Source organism: Scyliorhinus canicula, chromosome 1 (genome assembly GCF_902713615.1).
Source record: "Scyliorhinus canicula chromosome 1, sScyCan1.1, whole genome shotgun sequence".
In the NCBI taxonomy this organism is placed as follows: Eukaryota; Metazoa; Chordata; class Chondrichthyes; order Carcharhiniformes; family Scyliorhinidae; genus Scyliorhinus; species Scyliorhinus canicula.
This window is the reverse complement of record NC_052146.1, coordinates 250,413,617-250,425,877: the sequence shown is the minus strand read 5'-3', so window position 1 is coordinate 250,425,877 and position 12,261 is coordinate 250,413,617. Positions and strand designations below refer to the sequence as shown.

General features: G+C 45.1%; 1 protein-coding gene across 1 annotated transcript in view; it reads right to left on the bottom strand.

The window, feature by feature from the left end:
• The window catches only part of vash2 (vasohibin 2), a 198,134-nt gene extending 187,303 nt beyond the window's left edge, over positions 1-10,831 (bottom strand). The window contains exon 1 of the mRNA XM_038811273.1: positions 10,314-10,831. Coding sequence (XP_038667201.1) covers positions 10,314-10,601 — 288 coding nt within the window. The 5' untranslated portion in view covers positions 10,602-10,831. The remainder of the gene's footprint in view (positions 1-10,313) is intronic.
• Positions 10,832-12,261: the final 1,430 nt, after the last annotated feature.

Below are 12,261 nucleotides of genomic sequence, written 5' to 3'. Positions count from 1 at the left end.
TAACTCTCACAGAGGTCACTGCATCAGAACTATCAGATTCCCTGTAACCTCCACTGAATATGAGCTTCCCTGGTAACGGGGGCGGGTCTTCCCCTTAACAGGGAATTAGATCATCCGTATAAAAACCCCCGACCTGGGTGCAGGTCGAGGAGGGAGACCCTTCGAGGAGTGGAAATTCTTTTTCTTTTCAATGTATTTTCATTACAAACGTGTATCAAAACAGGTTACAGCAAACATGCTTCCCCGCAATGAACTCTGCAGTCTGTACAAAGTTTTCCCTTTTTCACCCTCCCCCCCTGAGGAACAGCCCCTCAAACACGGTCACAAACATCCCCCACCTTTTCTTAAACACACCTGCTGAGCCCTTTAACTCATACTTTATCTTCTCCAACCACAGGAAGTCAAACAGGTCACCCAACCAAGCCGCTACCCCAGGTGGCCATGCCAACCACCACTCAAGTAAAATTTGCCGCCAACGAATCAGAGAGGCTAAGGCCAAGACATCGGCCTTCCTCCTCTCCATGAGCTCCGGTTTCTCTGAAACCCCAAATATCGCCCCCAAAGGGTCTGGGTCCACCTCCTCCTCCACTATAATAATAATAACTTATTGTCACAAGTAGGCTTCAATGGAGTTACTGTGAAAAGCCCCAGTCGCTACATTCCGGTGCCTGTTCGGGGAGGCTGGTACAGGCCATCCAAAATATCCTGGCTAAGACCGCGAACACTCCCGCCCAGAATCTTCCCAATTTTCCACAACCCCAAAATATCTGCGCGTAATTCGCTGGTCCCCACCCACACATCTGCTACCCCCTGAAAGAACACACTCATTCTCGCCAAGTCATATGCACCATGTGCACCACCTTAAACTGTATCAGGCTCATCCTTGCACAAGCCTCTAGTCAACACATTCTGGCGCCTGCTCGGGTACACAAAGGGAGAATTCAGAATGTCCAATTCACCTAACAGCACGTCTTTTGGGACTTGTGGGAGGAAACTGAAGCACCTGTAGGAAACCCACACAGACACGGGGTGAACATGCAGACTTTGCACAGACAGTAACCCAAGCTAGGACCCTGGCGCTGTGAAGCAACAGTGCTAATCACTGTGCTACCATGCCGCCCGTATGTACATCTTGCCCTCCTCCACCTCTGCCCCCATTCTTGCACCACAATATTACCCTTGTTCCTTTCTCAGATTCCCAAGAGGTACAATCTGGTCAGGCAATGGAGAAATAGCAAAAAAGGAATGATGTGCAGATGCACTGTCACTCAATTTTCGCATTTCTAGCCAGTAGCTCCACATGCTGACATTGGTCGAAATTGTCTGGCTGTTCGCTGGTGCCAGTATTCTCTGGTCCTGCTGGCAGCGCACCCTCACCCGCGGTTTCCCTGCAAGGCACAGTGGCTTCAATGGGAATTCCCATTAGCAGCGGCAAGAGCAGAGAATCTCTGCCGCAAGTGAATAGCGGGAAACATGTGGCTGGGAGGCAGGAAAATACTGCCCATGCCTGTAATTTAGAGGATGGCCGAGGCAGATCTGCACATGGTGAGATACTGGCATGGCAGGGGGCAAGGAAAGCACAGGTCCAGCTCAACGGAAGGCTAGATTATACATGAGTTCTGCCACTTGATGAGGACTTAAATGGTGCAGCCCAGAGAGGAAACCTGATAGGTATATACAACAAAACGCTTGGTGCATTGGGAAATCCACCTGGGAGTGGTCTGTCTCAGGAGTAAGGAGAAATCCTGCACCAACTTGGCACAGGACTTTGCACAGAGCTTGCAGCCCATCCTTTGCAGCATTCTCACACTTCTGGACCCAACCGTGACTCTGATGGCTGAGCCACGGCCTCTAATGCAGCACAAGCAGCAGCCACCCAAAGACTGCGGCAGTCGAGGCTCAGACTGCTGCCATCATGGCTATGGATCACAGTATGCACAGGAGTTGGCAAGCCCTCACAATAATTTAGCAATCTGTCCTCCAACTGATTACTAGGAATGCTGAGGCACAGTCCCACATGGAGTAGCAATGACTCCATGGTGCACAAATTTGCAGTCCTCTCTCATGAAGTTAGCATTTGTCCTTCCACCCTGTCACTTTGCCAGTACATTTGCTGTTGCCTGTCAGCCAGCCAACCCACACTGCTGCTGCCCATGCTAAGATGGTGCAGTTGAAAGTCAGATCTCTGGGTGGATATGACCTCCTGCTGAGAGCCCATTCTTTCCCCCTCCCTCCCTCTTTAGGCAGCTTGTCCTGCTCTGGCTGACCTCTGTTCATTCTTCCTGTCATGCTGCGTTTCAAGGAAAATATCTACGATGCATCCATGTCAGCCAGCAACTGTTTTGTGCAGAGGCCTCAGTCAGCAATGACTCCTTCAGAACCTGCCACGACACTCTCAGTGGATTTTCACCTCTTTAAACAAATATAGCCGTTCTGGCTGCTGATTATGTGCAAGGTTAAGAAGGGGAATTATCTGAAGCATTGAGTTTTAAATGCCAACATTGCCATCATATCAGCATTGCAGACCAATTAATGCCATGATCTGCCTGCTCTCCCGACGTTATGTGGCCATTCATTAATGTCCTCACCAATATGGCGTCTGGGCTGATTTAGCACAGAAACGTGTGCCTCAAATATCTTTTTAGGACTCAAAGGAAATCAATCTAAGTTTCTTGGCCTTCACCTCTGAAACATTGCCCAAATTTTACAGTGGGCTTCAGGACCCTGACTTTAGTTCAAAAAGTGGGTCCAGAACCCACAATCATTGGAGGCTGGACGAGCTCGACAATTTTATCACAGGTGGCCTCCTAATTGGCTGCAGGCCTAAAGGACAATGTGCAGGTTCCTGATGCTGTCAGTCCAATCAGAAGGCCAGCAGTACTGAAGCCTCAACAACACCATTAGGAGAGTTGGTCGCCCCTGAGACGGACTGGAGACTTCGAGCCTCCAACCAGGATGTTTTTAAAAAGTTAAACGTTCAGAGACTGGGGGTCATTGGGGAAGCACCCTTTGGTTATAGCTGTAGCAACATTCTTTGCCCCATTAATCCCCTACAGTCTGCTTCCTGCCATTAACCAATCCTCCATCCATGTCAATTATCCCCCAACTCCACATACCTCACCTTTTATGCGGCACCTTATCAAAAGCCTTTTAGAAAACAAAGTATACTCGATCTACTGGCTTTCCTTTATCTACCCTATTAGTTACATTCTCAAAAGGCCACATTAGATTTGTCAAGTATCTCTTTTTCTGAGTAATTGACCTTTTCCATTTCTTGTAATTAAAGGTAAAATAGGATGAAATAGTGAGCCAAAAGGCAGGTAAAGTGCGGCAGAAGTGAGAAATTCAGGATCTTTGCATAATTACTCACTGGTATTGAGTCACAGAGTCATAGAGCACAGAAAAGGCCATTCGGCCCACTGAGTCTGCGCCGGTAAAGGGCAATAAAAAAAACTTATCAAAGAGCTGTTAGTATATCATGTTTAACAATACTAACAATTTTCATTCATATAGTACTTTAAAGTAGTAAATCATCCCAAGTTGTTTCACTCGAGCTTAGTTCGAAAAGGAATGACATTGAATCAAAGAAGAAGGCATTAGAGCAAGTGGCCAAATGCATGGCTAAGAGGTAGGAATTAAGGAGCATAATAAATGTAAAGATAAGGTGGAGCTGCTTAGGGAAGGAATTCCTGAGCTGATTTAGTTGAAGTCACTGCCCCTAATCTGGGTGAAGGACATGTGGGATTGCATAAGAGGCCATAACTGTAGAAAGATAAGTTCTCAGAAGGTTGGGGTTGGAGGAAATAGGGATGGCCAAGGCCATGTAAGGATTTGACCTCACGGATGAGAATCTTAAAATGGAGTTATTGGCAGTTCAGGATCCACTACTGTATATATCAGAAAGCACAGGATGATGACAATGGTAAGTAAGGGTATAGGAAGCTGAGTTTTGGATGAACTTAAGTTTTTTGTAAGTTGCCTGTTAGGAAGACATAAGACATAGGAGCAGAATTAGGCCACTTGGCTCATCGAGTCTGCTCTGCCATTCTATCATGGCTGACATTTTTCACATCCCCATTTTCCTGCCTCCTCTCCATAACCCCTGATCCCCTTATTAATCAAGAACTTACCTATCTATGTCTTAAAGACACTCAGTGATTTGGCCACCACAGCCTTCTGCAGCAATGAGTTCCACAGATTCAGAACCCTCTAGCTGAAGAAATTCCTCCTCACCTCTGTTTTAAAGGATCGTCCCTTTAGTCTGAGATTGTGTCCTCTGCTTCTAGTTTTTTCTATTCCTGGAAACATCCTCTCCATGTCCATTCTATTCAGGCCTTGCAATATCCTGTAAGTTTCAAAAACACCCCCCCCCCCCCCTTATCCTTCTAAACTCAGAGTCCGCAGCCGTTCCTCATATGACAAGCTCTTCAATCCAGGGATAATTCTTGTGAACCTCCTCTGGACCCTTTCCAAGGCCAGCACATCCTTCCTCAGATATGGGCCAAAAACTGCTCACATTACTCCAAATGGGGTCTGACTAAAGCCTTATACAGCCTCAGAAGTACATCCCTGTTCTTGTATTCCAACCCTCTTGACATGAATGCTAACATTGCATTTGCCTTCCTAACTGCCGACTGAACCTGCACGTTAACCATCAGAGAATCTTGAATAAGGACTCTGAAGTCCCTTTGTGCTTCTGATTTCCTAAGCATTTCCCCATTTAGAAAATAGTCTATGCCTCCATTTCTCCTCCCAAAGTGCATAACCTCATACTTTTCCACATTGTATTCCATCTGCCACTTCATTGCCCACTCTCTTAGCCTGTCCAATTACTTCTGCAGCTCCCTTGCTCCCTCAATACTACCTGTCCCTCTGCATATCTTTGTATCATCTGCAAACTTAGCAACAGCGCATTCAGTTCCTACTTCCAGATCACCGACCCCTGAGGCACACCACTAGTCACTGGTTGCGATCCTGCAAAAGATCCCTTTATTCCCATTCTCTACCTTCTACCAGTCAGCCAATCCTCTATCCATACCAGGATCTTACCCTCAACATCATAGACATTTAACCTATTTAATAGTCACCTCTGCGGCACCTTGTCAAAGGCCTTCTGGAAATCTAAATAAATCACGTCCACTGATTCTCCTTTGTCTAACTTCCTTGTTACCTCTTCAAAGAACTCTAACAGATTTGTCAGACATGACCTCCCCTTGATGAAGCCGTGCTGACCCAGTCCTACTTTATCATGCACGTCCAAGTACTCCGCGATCTCATCTTTAATAATGGACTCTAAAATCTAACCAATGGCCGAAGTCAGGCTAACCAGCCTATAATTTTCCACCTTCTGCCTCCCTCCCATCTTAAACAGGGGTGTTACAGTCGCCACTTTCCAGTCCTCTGGGACCCTCTCTGCCTCCAGTGATTCCTGAAAGATCACCACCAATGCATCTACAATCTCCTCAGCTATCTACTTTAGAACCCTGGAGTGTAGTCCATCCAGTCCAGGTGACATACCACCCTTCAGACCTTTCAATTTCCACAGAACCTTCTCCTTAATGATGGCCACTATGCTCACCTCTGCCCCCTGATTCTCCTGGAGCTCTGGTACCTCACTGGTGTCTTCCACCGTGAAGACTGGTGCAAATTATCAATTCGGTTCCTCTGCCATTTCTTTGTTTCCTACTACTACTTCTCCAGCCTCAATTTCCTGTGGTCCAGTGTCTATTCTTGCCCCTCTCTTGCCTTTTATATCTTGAAAAAGCTCTTTCTAGCTAGCTTACACTTATATTTCATCTTCTCCCCCCATAATTGCTTTTTTCAGTTGTCCTCTGCTCGCTTTTAAAGGCTTCCCAATCCTCTGGCTTCCCACTAATCCTCACCACTTTGTAAGCTTTTTCTTCTGCTTCTGTGCTGTCCTTGACTTCTGTCGTCAGCCATGGATGCCTCGTCCTCCCCTTAGCATGTTTCCTCCTCCTTGGGATAAATTTCTGTTGTGCCTCCCGAATAACCCCCCCAAAATACCTGTCATTGCTGTTCCCTGTCTTCCCTGCTAGGTTACCCTTCCAATCAACTCTGGCCAGGCCCTCCCTCATGTCTTTGTTGTTACTTTTATTCAGTTGTAATACCATTACATCTGATTCCAGGTTCTTCCTCTTAAACTAGAGGGTAAATTCTATCATATTGTGGTCACTGCTCTCTAAGGGATCCTTCACCTTAAGTTCCCTAATCATGTCTGCCACATTACACATCACCAAACCCAGAATTGCCTGTTCCCGAGTAGGCTTTATCACAAGCTGCTCCAAAAAACAGCTCTTAGACGTTCCACAAATTCCTTTTATTGGGATCCACTACCAACCTGACTTTCCCAGTCCATCTGCATAATGAAGTCCCCCATAATTATTGTAATGTTGCCTTTTGTATATGTCTTTTCTATCTCCTGAGTTATTTTCTGCCCCATCTTCTGACTACTACTAGGGGGCGTGTACATAACTCCCATCAGGGTCTTTTTACCTTTGCGATTCCTCAACTCTACCCACAGATATGCTATGCCCTCTGATCCTATATCACATCTTTCTAACGATTTAACTTCATTCCTTACTGACAATGCAACCCTGCCCCCTTTGCCCATCTGCCTGTCCTTTCGATAGGACACGTATCCTTGTATATTTATACCGGCCAATTTCAATGTGCACAACAACCTCATTTACCATGTTCAGTATACTACGTGCATTTAGGTACAACATCCTCAGTCCTGCATTGACCACCTCCGTTCTCATACTTGTCATCTTTTTTGCTCTGCCTGAGGTCATATTCCTGCCACCTTACTCTATGTTCTATTACGTGGTCTGGAAACTTTACAAACCTCTCCTGAGCCCTTGGCTCCTTTAACTAGTTTTTTTTTTTCTTTTTTTTAAATAAATTTAGATTACCCAATTATTTTTTCCAATTAAGGGGCAATTTAGCGTGGCCAATCCACCTACTCTGCACATTTTGGGTTGTGGGGGCGAAACCCACGCAGACACGGGGAGAACGTGCAAACTCCACACGGACAGTGACCCAGAGCCGGGATCGAACCTGGGACCTCAGCGCCGTGAGGCGGTTGTGCTAACCACTAGGCCACTGTGCTGCCCCTTCCTTTAACTAGTTTAAAGTCCTCATCATTAACCTGCATTTCTACCCTCTCCTGTCACATTGGCGAGACCATGCAGACGCTGCGATAACGGATGAATGGACACCATGTGACAATCACCAGGCGGGAATGTTCCCTTCCAGTCGGGGAATATTTCAGCAGTCTAGAGCATTCAGCCTCTGATCTCCGGGTAAGCGTTCGCCAAGGCGGCCTTCAGGACGCGCAACAACGCAGAATCGCCGAGCAGAGACTGATATCCAAGTTCTACACACATTAGTACGTCCTCAACTGGGACCTTGCATTCATGTTGCATTACATTCACCACCCCCCACGCCCCACCAACCTCCAAACACCCCCCCCCCCCTCCAACCCCCACCACCATCTGGCCTGGCCTTGCAAATTCCTACCAACTGTTCAGGCTTGAGTCAATTCACACCTCTTTAACCTGTGATTATTCCTCTCTCCAGTTGCTCCATCTGGACCTGTAAAGACTTAAATACCTGCAAAGACTCGCATTCAAAGTATTGGCTTGCATCATTGACTTTGTCTATATATGTGTTTCTGGAATCCACCTCTTCATTCACCTGAGGAAGGAGCTGCGCTCCGAAAGCTAGTGATTTGAAACAAACCTATTGTACTTTAACCTGGTGTTGTGAGACTTCTTACTGTTGGACAGGGCCATAGGCTGAGGCTCCTGCAACCTTACCTCCTGGATCCCTCTACCTGCCTCACTCGCAGCCACATACTCCTGTCGCTGACGACTGGCCGAATTCAAGGTATTTAATCCAAGGGGTGTGACTGCCTCCTGGAACACAGTGTCCAGTTTACCCACCCCCTCCCTAATGTGGTGCAGCATCCGAAGCTCAGAATCCAGCTCATCAACTCTGAGCCGAAGTTCTTCGAGCAACCAACACTTACTACAGACATGGTGACTGGGAAGTACAATGGGGTCCACAAGCTCCCACATCATGCAGGAACAACACATCACCTAGCACTCCATCTCTATTTTATTTAATTAGTTTTAAATTTGTTTTTATGTTTTTATTTAAATCAATGCCAGAGGAGCATTGGAAGAATGGAGAGAATAAATAATTATATATGTGGGTTTCATCAGTATGTGGGCTGAGACAGAGATGGCTTCAGGTGATATTGTGACAGTGGAAATAGGCGGTCCTGGTGATGGGGTGGAAACCGTATTGGAAGCTCAGCTCAGGTCATACAGTAGGTCAATGCTGTGAGCAGTCTGGTTAAATGTGAGAATGTAGCCAAGGAGGGTGATTCAATTATTAGCTAGGGAATACAGTAAGTAGTGGGAACCAAAGACAAGGCTTTGGATTTGCCAATGTTTAACTGGAGGAATGTTTGGTTCAAGGCTGGTTCAGAGGGCAGAGGGTAGTGGGTGCCTGGAGCACGCTGCCGGAGGAGGTGGTAGAAGCAGGGACTATAGTGACGTTTAAGGGGCATCTTGACAAATACATGAATAGGATGGGAAAAGAGGGATATGAACCCCTGAAGTGTAGAAGATTTTAATTTAGACGGGCAGCATGGTTGGCTTGGAGGACCGAAGGTCCTGTTCCTGTGCTGTACTTTTATTTGTTCTTTGTTCTTAAGACCGGATCCTGAATGAACAAGCTGATAACAGTGGAGGGGCCAAGAAAGGTGGCAGTGCAGTAAAGTTGGGTGTTGTCAGCATCTACTCAAAACTAGACATTCAGTTTTTTGGGTGATTTTACCCTCGAGCAGCATGAGGGTGAGGAATAGGAATGGGCCAAGGATAGATTCCCTGGGAGACTCATCAACAACTTGCAGTTAAATAGAGCCTTGAACATGGCAAAAAAAAACCCTCAGGGCTTCAGTGGAACGGTATCAGATGCAATTTGAAACCATTGATGTATTAGCACAGGTGGCTGAAAGCTTGGTTGGAGTGATGAGGTTTTGAGGACCGATTTAAAGGGGAAATCTCGGAGCTTAGGACCTAGACAGCTGAAGACATAACCATCGATGGGGGAGCGATGAAATCAGGAATGCACAGGAGGGACACAGAAATCTTGAACAGTTGTCAGGCTGGAAGGCGCCAGAGTTCGGATGTGATGAGGCCATCGCGGATGGATTCCAGAGATGAATGTGCAGGAAGAGCAGTCATTCTAATAGATGATTCATTGGCTAAGCCTGGTGAGGGCTAAATTCAGCACGTGTTATTTAATATTCCTTCCTTAATCAATCGTCCATTTAAAATTTATCATCTTCAAATTTACCTTTGCCCTGTTGTTCTTGTTTAAGTGTTCTGTTTCAGATGTGTTTCTTACACTCGGAGCATTAAAAAAAAAGCAATGCGAAATTTCAAGTGCAAGGCTTCACCCGTCACACTTGCCATAAGCAGTGTACATTTGAATCAATGAACATGTGAGACCGCCTATTCTTGGTTATAAACATAGCTGACAATTCAGACCAGAGAAAATAGGCATGCTGAATAGCTGCACATTCATAACAATTTAGTATTTCATCAGAAACTACAAGCAATTCAAATTATATATGTGGTCTTAACCAATGCATTTGTATCACAAACTATCCCGAGGACTTATATGTCCAAATCACACACACACACATAGAAAACAAGATCTGGGTTGCCAACCCAATATATTCACTGTAAAATATTCAGAAAATGTTATTTTGCTAATTTGAGTACAATGTATGTTCCCATTAAGATAAATTTGTAATTTTTGTTCATGATATTTTATTGCATTTTTAGAATTGCTACTTAAGTGAAAGTTCATGGACAACATTTTAAACAGCTCCGAGAATGTAATACTTTGTTCTAACTTTACCCAAGTGATAAAACAAATGCCTCACTGAAAGCGTATAATTCTTAATAAACATAACGAAAACGTGAAGAGAGACATCAGTAACATTTATTCTGATTTGCTGTGCTTCTCCAAGAAGCAAAACAATCAATGTCAATGTACCCATTTTCAAACCAAGCGAAGAATTTCTACTCAGGTTAGTGGGCACACTGCAATCATTTCCCGTCCGCATCGATGTATGTACTAGAAATGATCTGTCCAAATCACATGCATATTCCCACATTGCAAAATATGTCAAGCGCTCGTGGTAACAGAAAGAACAACCTGATTTGTCCATTAGTAAAATGCCATTGCCTGCACAGCCAGAGACTTTCACTTACACGGGGTACACACGTAGCTTTCCGTATACTCTCCTCCATCTCCTTCCCTCCAGGGTGTATTTTTGCCACATGCATCCACATTCTTTGCCAAGTTCGCTCATCAATCGGGAAGCCACTTTTATTCACATAGAAAAGCACCCCACCATCTTTCTCGTCTTCTTCTCCGGAAGATTTGCTGGCATTGTTACTCGAAGCTGTTCCCGGATTTACACCTGTAGTATTAGCAGCCTTTGATCTGGTTTGCTTGCCTACTTTAACACCAACGCTCTTGCCACTGACTCCTGTCATGTTAATGTATCCTGGCCCCCCGATTGCCTTTCCCTGCCCTTCAGTCGAATGCTCATCTATGATGGATTCATCGCAGCGATATGGTTTTAATCGCTTGCTTCCAAATTCCTTGAAATTGCTGCCTCAGCGATTCCCATGATCACAATCAAGAGTCGCCGTCTCTCCCTTGCTTGTTACAAGCCAGATTTTGTTACTCCGTTACCCAGCAGTCGGTCAGTTTCACTCATTCATATTGGCTGATCCCAGGAGCTGGTGGGCGTGGCCATGAGTCATCCGTGCGGTCACATTGGCTGTTGCCATCGAATGAAGCGGCAGTAATGACATTCACGACAATTCCATTGGCTGCGAGTTCATTGTAAGGCGGGGCTAAAAGTGAATAAATAAACATAAATTAAGATCGCTCCTAAACCTCGATTGTGACCTCGCGTAGCACAGTAAATGGGCGCCCAAGTCGTCTGTCACATATTGAGGGTCGGTCCTGTGTTCTTTACAAGTGGGTCTGCGCTACTGCCACCCGCTGGCTTCCTCCCTAGTCAGACCAACAATTTATTTTATATATATATATATATATGGATATGAAAGATTGGATATTCACTTTAGATTTTAATATAGACTCCTAACAAAGGCATAACGTTGTGTTAAAGGAACAGAAAAATCATATAAAATACAATAATAGCAATTAGAAATAAATAAATCTACATCATCACATCTGTGGGCACTGCACATGTTAAATCAGAATTTATGCTCTTATAAGAGTGAACGCATAGGAGGACGGACGAATGGATATGAAACGCACATTTGAGGGATATGCTAAGAGATAATGACATGCTAATTCAATGACTTGGGGAAATAAAAGAATGCTTTCATGACTGACTACAAATGCATAGTTATTTTCTGCACATAAAAATTCCACATAACAATTAATCTGTCATCGGGTGCAGAACCGAGGATAACGCTGCTACATCTGTTTGGAGAATAACCTTTAAGTACGAGACCTAAGGAATATAAAAGCTGAGAAAAAATTTAACTTGTTGAGATCATATCTGGAGGACTGTTTGAGGTCTCCTTATTTAAGGAAGGGCAGCACGGTGGCGCAGTGGGTTAACCCTGCAGCCTCACGGCGCCGAGGTCCCAGGTTCGATCCCGGCTCTGAGTCACTGTCCGTGTGGAGCTTGCACATTCTCCCTGTGTTTGCTTGGATTTTAGCCCCCACAACCCAAAGATGTGCAGGCTAGGTCAATTGGCCACGCTAAATTGCCCCTTAATTGGAAAAAATGAATTGGATACTCTAAATTTATTTTTAAAAAGGAAGGGTGTAAATGCAGCTCAGAGAAGGTTTACCAGAATAATACCTGGAATGGGAGGGTTGTCTTCTAAGGAAAGATTGGACAGACCGGGCTTGTATCCGCTGGAGTTTAAAAGAGTAAGTGGCAAGTTGATTGAAACATATAAGACCCTGATGGTTCTTGCACCATTTAAATGAGCTGAGCATTTCTGCCTCTACTACCTTTTCAGGCAGCGAGCTCCTGAACCTACCACCCTCTGGTTAAAATCATTTTCCTTCATCTCCCATCTAATCCTTCTACCAATCACTTTAAATGCATATCCTCTAGTCATTAACCTCTCTGCTCACATAAATAGGCCTTTACCATCTATTCTA